General features: G+C 42.4%; 2 protein-coding genes across 3 annotated transcripts; both read right to left on the bottom strand.

Moving 5' to 3' along the window:
- Nucleotides 1-133: 133 nt before the first annotated feature.
- LOC120028656 (14-3-3 protein epsilon-like) lies at nt 134-5,755 on the bottom strand. Of its 2 annotated transcripts, none has more exons than XM_038973867.1 (6): nt 5,542-5,755; nt 4,122-4,321; nt 3,762-3,868; nt 3,214-3,420; nt 2,934-3,070; nt 134-1,163 (listed from the first exon to the last, which is right to left on the bottom strand). In XM_038973867.1, exons 1-6 carry the CDS (start codon nt 5,603-5,605, stop codon nt 1,108-1,110), a joined length of 771 nt encoding a protein of 256 aa, XP_038829795.1. In that variant the 5' UTR covers nt 5,606-5,755; the 3' UTR covers nt 134-1,107. The 2 variants fall into 2 exon arrangements, with proteins under 2 accessions (XP_038829795.1, XP_038829796.1); XM_038973868.1 differs by having other exon boundaries at nt 134-1,160.
- A 2,618-nt stretch (nt 5,756-8,373) lies between these two features.
- Nucleotides 8,374-14,547, bottom strand: LOC120028347 (adapter molecule crk-like). Its single transcript, XM_038973564.1, has 3 exons — nt 14,025-14,547; nt 13,096-13,655; nt 8,374-11,492 (listed from the first exon to the last, which is right to left on the bottom strand). Exons 1-3 carry the CDS (start codon nt 14,242-14,244, stop codon nt 11,355-11,357), a joined length of 918 nt encoding a protein of 305 aa, XP_038829492.1. The 5' UTR covers nt 14,245-14,547; the 3' UTR covers nt 8,374-11,354.
- Between the last annotated feature and the right edge of the window lie 6,599 nt (nt 14,548-21,146).

The following is a 21,146-nucleotide window of genomic DNA, read 5'->3' as shown; positions in this document are numbered from 1 at the left end:
ATTTTGTGAGTCATTTCTAACTACGTTTAAAAACACCCAATACCATGGCTTTACTCAGTTGCTTTTTGAAAAGTCAAAAATCAACACGCATGAATTCATCGGCTGATGCAATCAACACTAATAGACATTTCGGTATGTTTAATTTAGATTGTTTAATGTTAATTCCATGCTGTGTTTCAGTAAGAACAATACAGATGCTCTGTGGCTCCAGTCAGATATCCAGTAGTACAAATTAGCTTTAAGTTACACATAATGCAGCAAAAAGAAAAGGAAAACATTGAGCTATATAAAAGGAGGGGAAAGAGGCAGAAAAATAACGATTCATTTACTCATGCAGGCTTGAAATCATCTCTTCAGAACCCTGTCATCTTGGAACAGAAGCCAATCGAGAACTGTTAACGCGACAACACTCCCTTGGATTTTTACAGCTACCAGCCACCATCTGAAATCAGCAAGTATTCGCAATACAGTATTTTAGCACAACGTACAATCCAAAACATTACAACAGAATCACTATGGTGTAAAAGCTAAGCATTTTGCTCCACGTGGATATCAAGAATTTTGCCACCTTCCTCTGATCAACTAAGTTAACGAAAGAGGACTTTGTTTAGACTTGCCCTTAAAAAGGTTTAATGATTTGCATCTCTTTCACTAACACAGAAATATTACAGCTCCCACAACTAATAGACATATCAGTAATAAAAGTAAATTTCTGTAATTACATTAAGAAAAAAAAATCTCAAAATACATCCAGCAACTGATAAAATATTGAGGAAAGAGCATAAACAAAACAAAATTAAAACAATACAATAATGAAAACAAAGATTTTTTTTCAGAACCGCGTGTACCAAGAAAAATAAAATAATCCAGGGACTCTTTGCCTTTCCAAAATTGTATTTATTGTCTCAATTAAGTGGTATTTATATTTGAATTGAATTAAAGGGAGAGAAAAAAACAAAAAAACAAATATTAACAATGACTGATCATCTCTAAGACCACGGGGCCAGAGAGCTGCTGAGAGCCGCGGTCACTTGGGCGTGGTGGCTACAGTTTCTTTGTTGGGGGGGGTGGGTGGGGGGAGGGGGGTCTCAAGTTGGCTGTAATGTCTCACTGGGGCTCATCCTCCACATCTTGCAGCGCCTCTTTGTTCTGTTCTTCACCTGCTTGAAAACAAGACAAACAGACAGTGAGGGCTGGGCTTTCAGGCTATGTACACCAGAGACAACCCTCAGCCTAGGTGATCAGACTCAGTGCCCAAACATATTGAGATGCTGTGGAAGTACTGCATTACTCCTGTGCCAGTTTTAACCTACAGTCTCCAAAGTTACAGGTGAACAGGCCGAAGTGAGCCCAGCACTGGTTTCATTCAGTGTGTCACAAACATCTTAGCACATGCAGTGAAACGTCAACCACCATCTACAACCTTGTAGGCCATATCAAAATAACTACTGTAGCGCTTCAATCAAATTAAAATGACATCTCTTTTAGTAATTAAAAACCCTTCAAATGAAACGTCCTATATAGGCCCCACTTGACGACAACCTGACAGATGACTTCCGTTTACAATTGAGGAGAGTCTGATTTGTCAATTTCCCCATAGCCTACTCATCCCATGATTTATAAGCCATCTAGCTAACACAGTGACATCCAATCTTTAAATCCCTCGACAGATCTGCCCAATACTCACCTGCACCCCACTATTCTATTCCAACACAAGCCACTATATTGTACTGGCATTCCGTCACTAGTGAGACAGCTGTCTAGTTTTGCCATGCTACAGGACGCCAGGCAGACAGAATGACAGAGCAGAGCGATTATGGGACTGGATGTAGATGTATGTCACCCAGTCAAAGACAGACAGGATATCCCACACAGCCTCAAAAATTGGTGCCATGCTGTTAGTCCTCCAGTCTCCACAATACGCGGCTCTTACAATAGCTACGGAGATCAAGCACTGTACGTCAACAGATCAGGCGACTACAGAGCGTCAGACTCCGCACACAAACCCATGTTCTAACTTGGTGAGACACCTCGCAGCCCCACAAAGAAAGATAGTTACCGTGTACCTACAGAGCTGTCCTCTACCTGACCTAAAATGGCTCCAGCTGAAAGACGATACTCGCTCACCAGTATCAAAAACCCCAATAATCTGTCAGCTGTCCAAGACACGTGGAAATCATAACATGAAAAAGACAGTCGCTTCAGGTTACCTTCAAACTAAATGCATTACTGATACACCGGCGCTAAAATAAAATAAATCACTACGTAGAAAGACGTAATCATAAGACACACAGTGTGTGAACATACAACTTTCCCGACGACACAAACCAAATGGGTGAGTGGCATTGCAGTGAGTTAATAGTGAAGGGGGACAGAACAAACGATTCAAACTAGGGCAGGGCAGAAAACACTTACAAAGTACAGATTAAGGGAAATTAACAGCTGTTTTGCTCCTTTAGGACTCTACACAGATGGAACGAGAGAGGAGAGAGGAGTTGGACGTTAAGATGAAGGTTAAAGAAGCTACAGCGCTAGAGGGCAGAGGAGCACTAAGCAATGCAGAAGGAACTGAAAGGTTGAAAGGCACAAGGTTGGGTTAGAGACGGATGGAGAAGGGAGACGTTAAGAGTTTGTGTAATGATCCACGACAGCAGCTCTGAAAAGAGCTGAATTACCAACAGCACACACCTATAGGAAACACAGTGCTACTCTTTTCTGGTAGGATAGCATCCGTTCACAAACATCGTTATGGGCATACTAAAAAACAAAATAGCAGAGGCAAACTGCTGTAATATTGAAAGTATACCTCAGACTGGAAGAAATGAAGGAATTGAGCATGTCCACTCAAACAGCAATTTCTCCATTAATAACATTACCAACTTCCTCCATGCATTGGAAAAACCCCAGGTGGGTGAGCTCTCACTCACGCTTACCATCTCCCTGCATGTCTGAAGTCCATAGTGTCAGGTTGTCGCGTAACAACTGCATGATTAGTGTGGAGTCCTTGTAGCTCTCTTCGCTCAGCGTGTCCAGCTCTGCGATGGCGTCATCGAACGCAGCCTTCGCCAACCTGCAGTACAAACACCGGTCTTATGTCGCACTCGTATCAGGGGAATAAGTCACCTTATTGAATCGTTTGAGCACACATGATCAACAGCCAAATTAGAGCTCTAAATTAGAAGTCTATCGAGGAGAGCCGTGCAAGGTACTTGCCTGCACGCGCGGTCGGGTGAATTGAGAATTTCATAGTAAAATACGGAGAAGTTAAGAGCGAGGCCTAGGCGAATGGGGTGTGTAGGTGGCAGTTCGATCATGGCGATGTCGCTAGCAGCTTTGTAGGCGACCAAACTGTTCTCCGCAGCCTCCTTCCTGTCGTTCCCGGTGGCAAACTCAGCGAGATACCTGTGGTAATCGCCTTTCCTGAGGGAAGAGCAAGACGGAGAAGAATCAGTGGGCCATCATGGTGTAAAATATAAAAAGCTTCCGTGAAAACATGGGTCTATGTGAAAAACTACTATGTTCCCAACTCAGGGCCGTGACCAAGACAACCTAAAACATCTAGGGGATAGGTCCGTTTCAATGATAAACAAATGGAGGATAAATGTCAGAAAAGCAGGAAGAACCACAATCACTGTTCTATGCTTTATTCTAGAGCCATTAAAGTTGTGGAATACTGTTTTAATCCAGTTGTTAAAAAAACAGCAATAACCATCTATCAAGCATCTATTCCCAAACAACACATCGACAACAGAAGCTCGTACATTTTGTAGTAGAAGACCTTGGACTCTCCCGTGTTAGCAGCTGGAATAAGGTGCTTGTCCAATACATCAAGAATGTCATTACAGATCGACTTCAGCTCGTTCTCAACCTGCAGGAGAAAAAAATTTCTCAATGAATGACCAGCCACTGGCACAATGTTAGGCACAACAAGCAACAATACAAATGGTATCATTCAGGTGAATTAGCCTAAATTATTTTATAATGTTCAACATTTTCTCTAGTGGAAACGCTACCATATTGCTTTAAGAGGGCTGCAGCTCAAATGCCTCTCTCATCATGTCAGATCTCTCTCGCACTACACTAATGCACTCAGAATGACTCATCCTTCTGGGCTTACTCACCGTTTGCCTGTATTCCCGGATCATTTTCAATTTGTCTTCTCCGCCCTTGTTTTCTTCCCTTTGTTCAATACTGCTGATTATCCTCCATGATGCTCTCCTCGCCCCAATAACATTTTTGTAGGCCACTGATAGTAGGTTTCTCTCCTCGACTGTTAGTTCCACATCCAACCCGGCCACTCTCTTCATGGACTCCACCATTTCTGTGGGGAGCAGAGACGAAGTCATAAGTAATTGGTGCTGAAAGATCAGATCCAAAATAAAACTAGGGGACAACGTTTGATGACTTCACATTACATATCTTTCTTCCCCTTTTCTTATGTACAGATTAGAATTTCTCTATTCACAAAGTGTCTCAGAGTAGGTGTGCTAATCAATTTAGCATAATCGACCATAATGAATATGATTTTAAGGACAGGTGAGACCTGATCCTAGCTCGGCATGCCTACTCTGATTTGCTTTATGAATACAGGTTCTTGATAACACAATCTTGGAAGGTAGTATCTGCTACAAAATGTAGGCTTACATTTTACAAGAACATACACCCAGTGACAAGGTACATAATCATACCTTTAAGAAACCGGTAGTTACATCAATGTCAAGAATGAGAGCGACATGTCTGAAGAATCGCGTTTGATTTGGGGGTGAAATAAAGCTGGTTTTATTTCGGGGGTAAATCAAAGTTGCATGTGACCAGGGTTCCATAATCTGACAGACATGATCATGCCCTGTAATCACACAACTAAAAACAGCTTCATGCCAATTGACAGGCATGTTCTCTCACTGACTAACTTAACTACGTCAAAATTGCTTATCATTGGGGGTAGGTTTTATTTAAGGTCAGTCTTCGATACGTCACACCCAGATAGCAGGCTATGGCTAACGTTGGACCACGAGAATGTTAGTAAACGTGGGTATTTGGCTGGCCAACATATTTACATAGTTATCTAATGTTAGATTATAGCTAGTAATGTAGCATAAACTTAAATTGGCTGACATTGTTTGGGAAAAGTAATCCCCACATAGGTACTGTAGTACATCTAACGTTAGTTTGGTAACGCGTTAGCTAGCTACCACCCCCACTTGCTTACTAGCTACCTAGCTCTCGCACCATCAATAATCCGCCATTTTGTATTCTCTTTAAATTATCCATATCTTTGAACAAATCTGGACAGTTAAGTAGCTATCGTATTGGCTAATTAATGCTAGTTACACGGCTACCTAGTTAAGCCAATGCGTTAGCTCAGGCTAACTAGCTAGCTAACGTTAGCGCACTGACATCACCATCCTCGCCCCTGCAAGAGGGAGGAGGGTGAGTGAGTGCAAGTGTTAGCTATGTTGGAAGCTACTAACGTTAGCTAGCTGGGGGAAAAAACAGCGGCGAACATGTCCCTCCATCGAATAATACAATTGTATCTCTTACCGTCATATCTTTCCGCCTGCTCGGCGAGTTTTGCCTGATATACTAAATCCTCCCGATCGCCCATTTTGTTGCGAGTGGCGAAGTTTAGTTAAACTGACAAATTGGTAAAAATGCTCGACAGTAGCTGCTAGTAGGTCAATCTGTCGGCGGGTCCTGGGAAATCAACGGATAGATCAGTGGCGTTTCCACCCCACCGGTTGTACTGGAGTAAAAAAAATGGCGAAAATCTCAATCCGGGAACCTATCACCCCCCACTGAGGATCACCCCTTCCTCATAAAACCCCCTCCCATTCTTGCACGGCATGGCAACCAGTGACTCGGGATTCCAAACATTTACACCCACAGTATTATTATCATGGTGAGCATTATCAAACACAAAAAATGTAAGCTTGATAAGGCTTTCTCAATCTTCTTATCAAGAACATCTGTAAAATGGTATGGAATCAGCTTGATTCTTTTTTCAGTGGTATTGTTAACAAACACGCCCCCATAAAGAAAATGAGAATTAAAAACAGGTTCAGCCCCTTGATCTTACAAGAGTCCCTCCACCTTAAGAATTGCATTTGGCGAAAGGCTCGGCACACGCATACTCAAGCTGACTGGCTATCGTTCAGGCAAATGAGAAATAAGTGCACTCAGGCTATCCGGAAGGCCAAAGTTAGTTACTTTAAGGAGCAGTTCTCTCTCTGTGGGCCTAACCCCAAGAAGTTCTGGAAAACAGTTAAAGACCTGGAGAATAAACTCTCCTCCTCACAGCTGCCCATGTTCCTTAATGTTGATGATGTGGTTGTTGCTGACAGGAAGTACATGGCTGAGCTCTTTAATCACCACTGCATTAAGTCAGGATACCTATTTGACTCTGCCTCTTTGCCCGTCCAACATTTCCTCATCTTCCACCCCTTCTAATGCGACTATCCCCGATGCTTCTCCTTTTCCCCCTGCCCCGCTACACAGTTTCTCCCTGCAGGCAGTCACTGAGTCCGAGGCGCTAAAGGAGCTCCTTAAACTTGACCCCCAAAAAACATCTGGGTCAAATGGTTTAGACCCTTGCTTCTTTAAGGTTGCTGCCCCTATCATTGCCAAGCCTGTCTCTCCTTTCTGGGGAGGTTCTCATTGCTTAGAAGGCATGTCAATAATCAACTGACTGGCTTTCTTGATGTCTATAGTATACTCTCGGGTATGCAATCTGGTTTCTGCTCAGGTTATGTATGCGTCACTGCAATCTTAAAGTTCCTCAATGATGTCACCATTGCCCTGGATTCTAAACAATATTGTGCTGCTATTTTTATTGACTTGGCCAAAGCTTTTGATACGGTAGACCATTCCATTCTTGTGGTCCAGCTAAGTAGTATTGGTGTCTCTGAGGGGTCTTTGGCCTGGTTTGCTAACTACCTCTCTTAAAGAGTGCAGTGTATCAAGTCAGAAAATCTGCTGCCTCAGCCACTGCCTGTCACCAAGGGAGTACCCCTAGGCTCAATCCTAGGCCCCAAGCTCTTCTCAATTTACATAAACATAGCTCAGGCAGCAGGAGCTCACTCATCCATTTATATGCAGATAGTCTTATACTCAGCTGACCCCTCCCTGGATTTTGAGTTAAATGCTCTACAACAAAGCTTTCTTAGTGTCCAACAAGCTTTCTCTACCCTTAACCTTGTTCTGAACACCTCCAAAACAAAGATCATGTGGTTTGGTAAGAAGAATGCCCCTCTTTACTACCTCTGAGGGTTTAGAGCTTGAGGTAGTCACCTCATACAAGTAATTGGGAGTATGGCTAGAAGGTGCACTGTCCTTCTCTCAGCACATATCAAAGCTGCAGGCTAAGGTTAAATCTAGACTTGGTTTAATTGTAATCGCTCCTCTTTCACCCCAGCTGCCAAACTAATCCTGATTCAGATGACCATCCGACCCATGCTAGATTACAGAATCATAATTTATAGATCGGCAGGTGCTCTCGAGCGGCTAGATGTTCTTTACCATTCAGCCATCAGATTTGCCACCAACGCTCCTTATAGGACACATCCCTGCACTCTATTCTCCTCTATAAACTGGTATCTCTTTATTCCCGTTGCAAGACCCACTGGTTGATGCTTATTTATAACACTGTTTTAGGCCTCACTACCCCCCTATCTGAGATATCTACTGCAGCCCTCATCCTCCATATACAACACCTGTTCTGCTGTTAAAGGTCCCCAAAGTACACACATCCCTGGGTCGCTCCTTTTTCAGTTCGCTGCAGCTAGCGACTGGAATGAGCTGCAACAAACACTCAAACTGGACAGTTTCTCAATCTCTTCATTTAAAGACAATCATGGACACTCTTACTGACAGTTGTGGCTGCTTTGTGTGATGTATTGTAGTCTCTACCTTCTTGACCTTTGTGCTGTTGATTGTGCCCAATAATGTTTGTACCATGCTTTGTGCTGCTACCATGTTGTTATGTTGTGTTGCTGCCTTGCTATGTTGTCGTCTTAGGTGTCTCTTTATGTAGTGTTTGTTGACTCGTTGTGATGTGTGTTTTGTCCTATATTTCTTAATCCCAGGCCCCCATCCCCACAGGAGGCCTTTTGGTAGGCCGTCATTGTAAATAAGATTTTATTCTTAACTGACTTGCCTAGTTAAATAAAAGGTCAAATAAAACACGTGAAACAGGCTGGCTGTGACATCTTTAACAAGTCTGGGACCAAGTTTTAGTAGAAAGGCCTGTAATAATAATCAGCTGTCTGGATATTTAAATACAAATAAACACACCAGTAGGGCAACTGGCTTTTTGTTGGTCTATGTTGTTATGCATGACAAGTGAGCCAAATGATGAAAAAAGGCAGTGCAGTTTGATCTCACCAATTTATGACAATCAACAAGATTGCTAGGGTACATTATTTTCATTTGACAATCCTTTGACTTTATTTACTATGTATATCTTAACACATTACATGCTACAGAAAATAAAAAGGTAATTTCAATTGTCTTAAAAGAATATATAGTGTTATAATACAATGGCACATTTTGATATCACAATTTCCATTCGCAGTTGCCAACCAAGCCCCATTATGAAAGGTAATGACTTACACAGGGCTACAAAAATACAATACTTTAAAATAGTTATAGGCATTAAAATAAGAGCAGATCACATAAGCAACAGGCATGCACTGAGAAAATGAATGGAAAAAGCAGACATGATTTAACAAATGTTAATACTGGAGTAGCTGATTACAAAAGGAACTAACTGTAATCACTTACATTACCAGCAAAAATATTGTAACCATCTTACAAATAGTCTTAAAAAACTAGATGATTGCTTCTTGGATTACTTTTAAATTCAGAAAGGATGTTTACAACAAACAAAAAAATACATTATGACACCTTTCTGTTTTCTCAATGACATTCAAATCAGCATTGAAAAAAGGGGCAAGTTTAAGGTTGTTCCACCTGAGCGAGTCTGACCACAAGTCAGAGACCACTATGACAACACACCAAATGCATTTGATGGTTCCTTTTTATCTGCTTCTAATGCTTATAAATGGGAAAGTACTCCAAAAGTAACTGAAAGTAATCAGATCATGTTACTGAGTTTGAGTCATCCAAAAGATATTACTGACTACAATTTGACAGGTAACTAGTAACTAACTGATTACATCTAGAAAGTAACCTACCCAACCCTGCCCATAAACATAGATTGTGGCATAAATTGGCAAAACAAGTTTGTCAGGTGGCCCAAAAGCTACAATTACACAAAGAAATGGTACAGGTTTGTGGGCAATGGGAAAACCCCTTTTGTTTGCGGACAATCCAATCGTTAAAAGGTTATATATTCTATTCATCTGGACTTTGCAGCATCAACTACCCAGAACCTACATCTAAGGCCAGCACCCAGTGTATTTTTGACGAGGTAATTCATCATTGGAGTTTAACTCGTATTACCATAATCATTTCTGTACACTTCACACCCTGATAATGCGGTTAGATTTTTCACAGCTGCTTTTTTGGGGGCTAAATTACCTTCATTATATATTTTTAAAAGCCACAGACAATGAACACAGCAGAAATTACATATTGGCACAATAAAGGCAAGAAAAGGGAGGGGTCAGAACTGATAAGTAATTGTAATTTTTGGTTTTTGCTACAAGTGCATTCTGAAAAAACAAAAACACCTATAGCAACCTCAACACAGACTACTGTATTGATCAACATGGGCTAAGGCTCAAAGAGGCAGCCTAGCACTTAGGTTCTCCCAGAACCTCTCTGCCTAATGCTGTTGCAGTGCACCCTAGTGGCCAGTTCTACAGAGGACAAGGTCATCAATTTCTCAATTCACCCCCGCCTAAATCTGTGGGAAAGCACTCTAGGAGGTGAAGTTATCCAAGTGAATTTCAGGGGCACATTAATTGGGGTGCAAAGTGTAAGAACGGTCAGATACAGGTTTAATTCATAGTGGAACAGAGATACTCATCTGCTGTTCACAGTAAACTACTTACATCTGTAACATTTGTGATGCTGTGCCAGGGTGCAAACGTTGTCCTATTTCTACATAATAGGGATGGAAAGATTGTCATGTGTCAACAGGTGGACTAAACTGTGATCTCTTATCAACAAAGAACAACACTCAAAAGTTGACAATCTTAGCAATAGTATGGTGGTTCGTGGATACACGCAAATTAAAAATGTTTTTTTTGCTCGCTCTATTACACTAATGAATACGGACAGACATCAATTCTCAAAATATAGTGGATGACTGGAATCTAGAACTGAAAGGTGAGAACAGTCAGTGTCACTGCCTTGACCTCGTAACCAATGTGTACAGAAGAACAAGTAGATACTACCGTAATCAGTTTTGAATCTTGCAAGGAGAAAGCCAACTCATACTAATATTGACCTTAAAACAACCTTTTCATACGAGTTAACAGTCTATCTTTGGCTATGGTATTATACGATATGGCAGAACATTTACGCGACCCTGGCTGATCATACACAAAAAGGCATCTCCACTGTTAAGAACAAGGTGAAAAGTTAAGTGTAAAAAATACAAAAATATGATGTTTCAGTGATTTGGAGTAGGAGTGGAGCAGACAAAGACTTTTTAAAAAGAACACAGACAAGCAATGCAGGACAGACAAACAAATAAGACAGAGATTTAGTGCCTGACAATACCATAAGCAGACAACGTAGCCAACACATTTAATGAGATCTCCGCAATAGTGGTGGACTGGCAATGTTACTTCTCAGAAAAACAACGCAGAAAAATTAAAAACACGATTTTAGCATGTAACGGTCATCAACAATTTCATAATGATATGTTCTTTTTTTTTTTCTTACAAAAGACTACTAGTTACTTGGTCGTGGACTTGTAGCGAGGATGATAGTTTTGGGTACAATGTAGTGTTATCCTAACGGCTCTCCTTGACAGTCAGAGAAAGTGTTTCTCCGTGGGTCTCTGTGTGTACGATTCCAGTCCAAGAGAGCATTTCTACCTTGCTTTCCCTCTCCCTGAATAGCTGTCCACACACTCCCCCTCTTCCTCTTGGTAACACACAGTCACTGTCCTCGTCCCCATCAGACAAGGCCTGAGTCTTTCTTTAGAAGGGGTATGTGTGTGGGTGTTTTGATAGAGCTGGCCATGGTGCGGAAGTGGTATAAATACTGGTGTTGTGAGTGAAGATGACACAGCGTAATGATTATCTAACGGGACCAACTGAGGAAGAGGTCATGAGGAGGCTGCTGATTGGCACAGGGGCGATGGTGGCAGGAGAGGGAGTGAGTGTGTGTATTTAAGGGCAGGGTAAGGGATAGGAGGAGCCCAAGGAGCCCAGTGTCCACTCTCAGCTCACCTCGTCCTCGGGGTTATTATGGTCCAGCAGCTTAACGTGGGTGAAGGGGAAGTGGCCGCGCTTGCCCTTGCACTCGCCCTCCCACTGGCCGTTCACGTTGATCTTTGTCACCTTCACCATGTCGCCCACCTGTTGGAGGAGAAGGACTCGTCAAACAGACAGACCTAGGTCAGGTTCATTACGGCACGCAACGAGAAAACACTTCCAAACGATTTTCAAAGGAACACAAAAATTGTCATTTCTTACTGGACAAGTCCAGGGAGACGCTCGCCGTTTCAGTCCGCTTGATGCCCAACGAACACGGTGTTCACCCTGTAATGACCTTGTTGCAGTAGTTGCAGCAAGATAGCCACTTGTGAAACTTTGTGTCTTTGTATCGTAGTGGTTCATTTGGCCTCGCAAACACAAATCACAATGCAACTAAACACAAACCAGTACTGCAGAGGTCCATTTGCTGGTTCACCCTGTCGGCCTCTTCATTACAGGTGGACCATTCTTCTAAAGAGAGTGAAGTACTCTCATCGACTAAGATGTGACCAGGAAGTGTGTGCAGGGGGCTAATCATTAAACCTATATACCTCCTGAGTCATACCACTGGCAAACACCTTCATAGAAGGTAAATATCCCGTTGGAGATTATCTGAGCGCAGTGCTGGCTGACTCTTGGGTGAATAGAAAATCTAAACTCTCTGGGACCCAAAAGTATATTAAAGTTTGGCAAAAAGTCTTTGACATGACTTTTTGTCCTTGTAAGCATGTAGCCGGACACTTTGGTATTTCAAATGACAGAGGCAAAACAGACTACTTCCACCCGGTAGCCGATTCCGTCAAGACAGAAAGTGAACATCATGTGTCTGTTTCACTGTTCTTTCTTCCCTCTCTCCAAGCAGGTAAAAAAGAGGAGAGAGGGGAGCAGCTGAGACTGCTGGCTTGTCGCCCAGAGGCCGCTCTGGCTCAGAGTAATGTCATTAGAGAAATGAAAGGAAATGTTCCTCTACACAAAGTATTTCCTTCCCACAACGAACTCCGCTTTGGAAGCCCTCTTTCCCCTTCCGGACAGTTAGTTGAGACAGTCAGGGAGGGAGCCTCTGGCAGCATTCTCTAATGAACTTCAGAGCAGTTCGCTATCGATTTCACTGACTGACCACCACCCTCCATAGACTGGTTCGTATTCATTAGGGCACACCCGTAGCAAAACGTTTTACAATGGAAAAAGAAAACAAGCATTGCTTATTGGACAAGATCAGGGAAGTCCCTCCCGGTTTTAGTCTGTTTTCTTCTGTTTGGTGACTAATGGACATGAACCAGACTACCTTGTTTTAACAAGCCTAGTGGCTGGGACACTGAGGGGCATGCAACTGGTTAAGAAGCTGAGGAGGAAGTCACAGACAACGAGTCACAGAGGCCGCATACCAACGCCTTCATTCCTTCCAGCAGTGAGCGGAAATGGAAGACATGACTTGGAATGACCCACTGGGAGGGAACCTAGGGACTTCTGTAGATTATGACTTCACAGAAGGCATAATAAAAAGGTAATTTGATTCCCTGGCCTCAATCTTGACATAATGCCAAAGGAAATCTATGTTTTACAAGACCAATAATGATTAGCCTCATTGCACTGAAGGCTGTGGACAAAGGAAAATCCATGACAAAATGAGGAGGATCAAAGAATCTGACAGAGGGATGATGAAAAAAGGGAAAGACGAGACAAGAGAACACAGCTAGGGAGTTACCTCTAAGGCAAGGGCGGTCTTGTCGTAGGCATTGGGCACCCTCTTCTGGATGGCTCTGGCAAAGACGGGTCCGTTCTGCAGGTTGGGCAGAGGTGTGGGCTGGGCATACTGGCTCGGGTCTAGCAGAGGGCCCTGAACACTGGAGCCATCTACCGAGCCCACCCCACCGGGACCCCCTGCTCCAGGGCCCCCCGATGTGGGAGAGGCCGGTCGGTACTTCTCCACGTAGGGCACAGGTATCATCCCGGCACGCCCCTCTAAATTCTGGGCATTCCACCACTGCTCCTCAGGCTTCTCCAGAACCCGCAGGATGTCACCCTTTCTGAAAGGAAGGTCCTCATCGTCGTTGCCTGGGAAATCAAAGACGGCACGGACAAACTCGTCTTCCAGCCGCTGCGGCGGGCCTCCAGCACCTGCGCTGACCAAGAAAGAGTGTTTGGCCTTGTTGATGGGCTCTATGAGAGTGGTGGTGTCCAGGTAGTGGATCTTGTAGAACTCTAGCAGGGAATGGAGGGCATCAAACTCCTGGTCCCCTATGCGGAACTGTGGAGGCGTTAGGCCTGAGAAAGGAGGGTGGGGAAAGAGAGATGAGTAGAAAAGAAGGAAAGAACAACAGAAACCATTTCACTGGCCAAAGGTATTAGGCCTTATTCATTGGCATGTGAATTACCACATTTATGGCCCATAAAAGGCAGTCGACTAGATATTTGACGTCTGGTTAATCCAAACGTCACTGTTTGGTTGATTCACGTGTAGTAAGTTAATCTAAAGTTATGTTCCAAATAAAGCAAAATCAACGTGTCTTGCTGGATTCATCTTTTATCATTGGGTTGCATGCGTTATTGTACATCCGGTGGCAATGAAGTCCTACAAGGACGGATACCCTGGGGGCTTCTTTATTTTGCAGCCCCAAAACATGTCTCTCTTACCTGCGCCAGACTGCCGGTTGTTGCTGATGCTGTTGATTATGTAATGCGAGACTTTGGAATTCTCTGAAACGGACAGGACGTAGTCGCCTGGACTTGTAATTGAGTCTCTCACCAAAAACACTCCGTGTCTCTGTCCTTGTAAAAGTGAAACTGCCTCCTGTCTACTTAATCTTCCCCAGTACCAACTTGCACGGTCCTCTGCGTCAAAATTTCCGGCCATGACTCCCACTCCAAAGCCGAGGCTTCACGGGCCTTCCCTTTGCCTCCCCTTATCCACAAACAGCATTCAACTCATACAAAAACTTTAGCGCGGAGAACACGTTTGGAAAATAGGCGACATTCGCAACTTGCTTATGCCCATCAATTTAAAATCCACAAGCCGGTCCTCGTACAAAACGTGTCTGATCGCCTGATTAAAATTATATGTCGATTATAACTTACCCAACCCAGTTGTAAAACAATACAATTTTGAATAAAACCTTGTAACTTGCCACAAGTAACTTCAAAAAATGAAATGGCGGATCCGGGGAAACAAAACTGACCCCATCAGCCGGATATGACGTCTATATAAATTACGTAGCAAGGTGTCAGATGAGGGTGTCCATGTTGATAAGGTCAAACATTACTTTATTTTTGATAGGATATGAGATAATAATAATAACAGTATACATTGTATTAATTAATCCAAGATTATCTAATTTGTGGTCTATTTGATGGCCCATAAATCCAAAATATGATGTGCTTTAGGCCTGAAGGCCACTGATTTGGGCAATTATGCCCGACTACATTTATTTATACAGGTTAGTCAATTAAGAACAAATTCTTATTTACAATGACGAACTGTCAGGGTGCGGGCGCAGCACATATAACACACAAGTAGGTAAAACAATATCATACAAACAACAGTCAAAATACACATAATGCACAGTCAGTAAAACAGTCAGTAAAACATTCAGCAATAGGCAGCATTTAAGAGGCAGGGGGGAAACACATGCAGTTATCAGTTAAAGCTGCAATATGTAACTTTGGGCGACCAAACCAAATTCACATAGAAATACGAGTTATAGATCTGGCAATCGAGTTGAAAGCAAGTCTAAGAAGCAGTAGATATGTTCTATGTGGCTATTTCTATGCTTCATGTTCTGAGGTTTCATTTTTGCAACTTTTACTTTTGGTTTTGTACACCAGCTTTAAACAGCTGAAAATACAATATTTTTGGTTATAGAATACATATTTCACAGCGGTTTAGATGGTACAATGATTCTCTACACTATACTTGGTTGTTTTGTCACATTAACTGAAATTTGGCAAACTATTAGAATTTTAGCAACCAGGAAAAGGCAGAGCGATTTCTGCATAGTGCACCTTTAAAATCTTAGACAGTTTGTTTTTAAAAGTACCAATGAACACAAAAGAGCTTAGTTTCAGTGTTTTTTGAAGGATGGTCCAGTCTCTAGCTGCGGAGAATTGAAAATCAGTTTCACCAAAGATATGAGGGACTTGAGGATTGCCAGGTTCATATAATTGCTGGATCTCAGGTTGCTGTTGGTGGTGGGGAGTCTTAGTTGTGAGCTGATATAAATGGGGGTCTTGCCGAGGGGGGATTTGTATATGAATGTGAGGCAGTGGGTTTGACATCGTACATGTAGGGATGGCCAGTCAATGGATTAATATGTCACAGTGATGGGTTTTGTTAAAACGGCAGAGAGGATCATGCAACAGGTACTACAACCAGAATGAGGTTCTGTGGTGCCAGTGCGACCAGCTCTGCGACGCCAGCCGTCAGAAGATGTTTGAGACTCTACGCCCTTCCACATCAGCTTCTACATCAGCCCCGATCTCGGATCTCAACCTTGCTGTGGAGTCCCTCAGGAGATGCTACAGCTGTCTCCAGAGCCAGAGGAGATACCAGAGCTCACTCTGGGGGAGCACCCCTCACCCCACTGTGCTCCAGCCGTTCAGATCCAGCCTGCTCAGTCCATGGTACTCAAGTTAGTAGTGGGGCCTACCACACCAGCACCTGCCATGGAGCCACAGCTCGCCACTCCCACCGCTGTGCTTCAACCAGCTCCTGTGTCTTAAGGAGTTTTCTAATCTGACTTCTCTATGTGGCCGTCTATGGAAATGGTCTTTCTGGGCCGGGCGTCAGGTTAACTGTAATACCGAAGCAAGTCTGTAGGTTAACTGTAATACCGAAGCAAGTCTGTAGGAGAAGTCGAAACTGTGCTTCTAGACCGGAACTCTTGCCCCTTGGTCTCAATTGACTTTATTTCACTTGAAAGGGAGCTGAAATGCAGCAGTCATGGTAAAGAAACGAGAGCGGTCATGGGGGAGGTTTAATGTGGGTGTCTCTTGTGTGCTTTTGCACGTGGCAAGCAGTCAATGGGTTGTACATTCACTCTCCCAAAACAGTACACAGTTACATCACCCTTTTAGATAACTTGAAATAGTCTAACCAGGTCTTGTGTCCTGAAGTCGCCTAGCCAACTTCTTTCGCCAATTAGATTCAACCAGCTGGTGTGCAACCATGGTAAGGTTGGTTTGACATTGGATAGCCTATCTCTGGGGCTAATTAGGCAACGTCAATATATTACAAAGTGTAAACGGGACAATATTTTCAAGTTGCCCATCTTTTAATTGTCTCATTAAATGCATTCAATATTTGTTTATGAATTTATACAATTTATAGTAGGTTTGAGGTTTTTAAGTCATTGAAATTTGGAGGTATTGGCATTTTAAAATAATTTACTGATAATCCCTAACTTGCCTCATAGGGATGTCATCAAATGTCAAACCAAGTTGACTATGTGTATTACGATTTGGTCGCATGCAGAGGTATAATAAATGATACTAGAATACATGTTTCTGACTCATATCGATGCCACACAGGACATTTTCAAAACAAGGTGCTGCTTTCCAGAGGCCTCGCTCTTTGTTTTCACTTTTATGATGTTTCCAAAAGTGACCACCAGATGTCAGTCTAATACCAGAGACCCAAAAGAGTGCCAAAAAATGTGATTTCAATATCATTTTCTGGGCATTATTCCAACGGTATCATTAGAAAATCAATACTGGATCCGGTGTAGTTCAGTTGGAGCAATAGCTCCCTAGGAAGTGGCACTCACAAATGTCCCTTGAAGTACCTACTTTAAGTTAAAAAATCCTTTCCAACCACCTTTTCTTCCTCACTCCTCACTAAAAAAGATTTTAAGAAGGCATTTGGGGTTTTCCTGAAAATATGTCTTAAGTATCTGGGGTTTTCCTGAATTTGCATATCTGGACTGATGCGATGGAAACTAGCTACATTTATTGTGGCCACCTAGTGTGAGACGACCCAGATTGCCTCACAAAACCCTGACTCTGGAGCACTGTGTTACATCCTCTGGACTCTGGATGGATAGTGCAGAGAATCACAGAACAACTGGTCTGCTAGGGGGTCAGCAGAGCAGCACCCACGCCCCATATGTGTCCACCTCCAACTCTGTTACCAACTAAGCCTTTGTTTGCTTGTTGTCTGTGTTAGTGGGAGAGACAGACTGCTCTAGTTATTGATCCAAGAAATAGCACTCAAACTCCATATATGGGAAAAATGCAAAGTTATTCTGGAAAAAGTGCTTTGGGAGGAAATTTGAAGCTGAAGTCCAAGGCAACATTCCAAAATATTTTCAGGCAGAGAATTAGGAATTATTTACTGCAGCTCACTGCTCAGGCATTTTACTCATAATCTGTTACACTATAATGAGACCAAGAAGAGGGGAAAGACTAAGAAAACATGCAGAAAAAGAAGAAACAGATATGTTTTCCAGAATACAGTATTTATTCTTTTTATTTCATAGCATTGGCAAGACAGCAAGTCACTTGGTTTTAATTTCATGGAAATACACAGAAGTTTCCTTTCCAATTCATCACCTAAACTGAGAGAGCAAGGAACAACGAGAGTGCGAGAGAGAGAGAGAGAGAGACAGAGATAGAGAGAGAGCAAAGAACTCAAAGTTGCATACAGACATGCTTTTAGAATCGTATAACCCTTTTCCCTTTCAGAGAGAGAGAGAGAATCCTTGAAATGTTGATGATCCTTATGAATCCATGATACACTCAATATCATAATAGCGAAATTCAAGTACACACAAGTCTAGAGATTCCAGTACACACCTTTGGTTTATTTGTATTTTTTAACTGTTTAGTTTGCTCCATTAACTCAGGCACATTTTGCTTGTTTTGATTTAATATTCCACTAATAATCATCCACTGGTTTTGGAGGGGAAATTGCAGTCCTGTGGGCACTGGACAGTGAGGAGAGAGTTGCCAGAGATTCCCATCAAACAAGTATACACTACCGGTCAAAAGTTTTAGAACGCCTACTCATTCAAGGGTTTTCACTATTTTCTACATTGTAGAATAATAGTGAAGACATCACAACTATGAAATAACACATCTGGAATCATGTAGTAACCAAAAAAGTGTTAAACAAATCCAAATATATATTATATTTGAGATTCTTCAAATAGCCACTCTTTGCCTTGATGACAGCTTTGCACACTCTTGGCATTCTCTCAACCAGCTTCATGAGGTAGTCACCTGGAATGCATTTCAATTAACAGGTGTGCCTTCTTAAAAGTTAATTTGTGGAATTTCCTTTCCTTCTTATTGCATTTGAGCCCATCAGTTGTGATGTGACACGGTAGGGGTGGTATACAGAAGATATACTTTTTGGTAATTGACCAATTCCATATTACGGCAAGAACAGCTCAAATAAGCAAAGAGAAACTACAGTCCATCATTACTTTAAGACATGAAAGTCAGTCAATACGGAAAATGTCAAGAAATTTTGAGGTTTCTTCAAGTGCAGTCGCAACGCAAAAACCATCAAGCGCTATGATGAAACTAGCTCTCATGAGGACCGCCACAGGAATGGAAGACGCAAAATCAAATCAAATTTGATTGGTCACATACACATGGTTAGCAGATGTTAATGTGAGTGTAGCGAAATGCTTGTGCTTCTAGTCGACAGTGCAGTAATATCTAACAAGTAATCGAACACATTCACAACGACTACCTTATTTATACACACAAATGTAAAGGGATGAATAGAATATGTACGTATACATATATGGATGAGCGATGGCCGTGCGGCATAGGCAAGATACAGTAGATGGTATAGAATACAGTATATACATATGAGATGAGTAATGTAGGGTATGTAGACATTATTAAAGTGCCGTTATTTAAAGTGACTAGTGATACCTTTATACCTATATTAAAGTGGCCAGAGATTTGAGTCTGTATGTTGGCAGCAGCCTCTCTGTTAGGGATGGCTGTTTAACAGTCTGATGGCCTTGAGATAGAAGCTGTTTTTCAGTCTCTCGGCCCCAGCTTTGATGTACCTGTACTGACCTTGCCTTCTGGATGGTAGTGGGGTTAACAGGCAGTGGCTCGGGTGGTTGTTGTCCTTGATGATCTTTTTGGCCTTCGTGTGACATTGGGTGCTGTAGGTGTTCTGGAGGGCAGGTAGTTTGCCCCAGAGTGACCTCTGCTGCAGAGAATAAGTTAATTTGAGTTACCAGCCTCAGAAATTGCAGCCCAAATAAATGCTTCACAAAGTTCAAGTAACAGACACATATCAACTGTTCAAAGGGGGCTGTGTGAATCAGGCCTTCATGGTCGAAAGGCTGCAAAGAAACCACTACTAAAGGACACCAATAATAAGAAGAGACTTGCTTGGGCCAAGAAACACGAGCAATGGACATTAGACTGGTGGAAATTTGTCCTTTAGTCTGGAGTCCAAATTGGAGATTTTTGGTTCCAACCGCTGTCTTTGTGAGACACGGTGTGGGTGAATGGATGATCTCAGCAGGTGTATTTCCCACCGTAAAGCATGGAGGAAGAGTATTATGGTGTGAGGGGGCTTTGCTGTTGACACCGTCTGTGATTTATTTAGAACTCAAGGCACACTTTACCAGCCTGGCTACCACAGCATTTTCCAGCGATACACCATCCCATCTGGTTTGGGCTTAGTGGGACTATCATTTGTTTTTCAACAGGACAATAACCAACAGACCTCCAGGCTGTGTAATGGCTATTTTATCAAGAAGTATAGTGATGGAGTGCTGCATCAGATGACCTGGCCTCCACAATCACGCGACTTCAACCAAATTGAGATGGTTTGGGATGAGTTGGACCGCAGAGTGAAGGAAACGCAGCCAAGAAGTGCTCAGCATATGTGGGAACTCCTTCAAGACTGTTGGAAAAGCATTCCAAGTGAACCTGGTTGAGAGAATGCCAAGAGTGTGCAAATATGTCATCATGGCAAAGGGTGGCTATTTGAAGAATCTCAAATATAAAATATATTTGGATTTGTTTAACACTTTTTTGGTTACTACATGATTCCATGTGTGTTATTTCATAGTTGTAGTGATGCCTTCACTATTATTCTACAATGTAGAAAATAGTTTAAAAGTATTATTTTTTGAATGAGTAGGTGTTCTAAAACTTTTGACCGGTAGTATACAAAGAAACTGCATTATCACATCTCCTCAGTATGACAGATAATATGGACTGAGTTCCAGAGAAACGTCTTCCAATTCTTATCACTGTTAGCAGTGTCTCTGGTGACTGTTACACGCTGTCTGGGGACCTAAGGAAGCAGTTGAGTCTATCCTCCCAAAACCAGCCATCGAGACACAAGAGACTGCGCCCAGACAGACAAAGCACTCGCACAGAGAAATTCATCAGAGACACAGTGGAACACAGACAGTGAACTCGTCCATGACATCTCCTATAGACTCACACACACACAACATTGTGTTCAACTGGACTCTCCCTGAAATAAGAAAGACTTGAATGAATAAGACATGTCTCAGATAGGAGTAGGCCTGAGAACAGAATACACACTCTTCTCATTTACAGTATAGTAACCACATTATCAGCACAAATGTCTATCTGTTTGGGGGATGATAATAGTTTTGAGGAATTACACTTCTGAGAACTGACATTGAATATCTGGACCCAATTGCATTCACCTCGGCTGACACATAACCCCATGTCACTGCCCTTAAAGGCATAAGGTACCTCATATACACAATTAACAAAGAAGATGAAGCGCATAATCCTAATTCTTAAAGC

Source organism: Salvelinus namaycush, chromosome 34 (genome assembly GCF_016432855.1).
Source record: "Salvelinus namaycush isolate Seneca chromosome 34, SaNama_1.0, whole genome shotgun sequence".
In the NCBI taxonomy this organism is placed as follows: Eukaryota; Metazoa; Chordata; class Actinopteri; order Salmoniformes; family Salmonidae; genus Salvelinus; species Salvelinus namaycush.
This window is presented reverse-complemented; position numbering and strand designations above follow the sequence as displayed.

Excerpts from the sequence above, each read along its gene's own strand:
- LOC120028656 (XM_038973867.1), bottom strand. The coding sequence starts at position 5,605 with ATGGGCGATCGGGAGGATTTAGTATATCAGGCAAAACTCGCCGAGCAG. Across the intron at positions 4,322-5,541 it reads GCAGGCGGAAAGATATGACG|AAATGGTGGAGTCCATGAAG; the intron begins GTAAGAGATACA and ends TGCTCCCCACAG. Across the intron at positions 3,071-3,213 it reads TCACCCGACCGCGCGTGCAG|GTTGGCGAAGGCTGCGTTCG; the intron begins GCAAGTACCTTG and ends TTTGTACTGCAG.
- LOC120028347 (XM_038973564.1), bottom strand. The coding sequence starts at position 14,244 with ATGGCCGGAAATTTTGACGCAGAGGACCGTGCAAGTTGGTACTGGGGA. Across the intron at positions 13,656-14,024 it reads CAACCGGCAGTCTGGCGCAG|GCCTAACGCCTCCACAGTTC; the intron begins GTAAGAGAGACA and ends CTCCTTTCTCAG. Across the intron at positions 11,493-13,095 it reads AGACCGCCCTTGCCTTAGAG|GTGGGCGACATGGTGAAGGT; the intron begins GTAACTCCCTAG and ends CTCCTCCAACAG.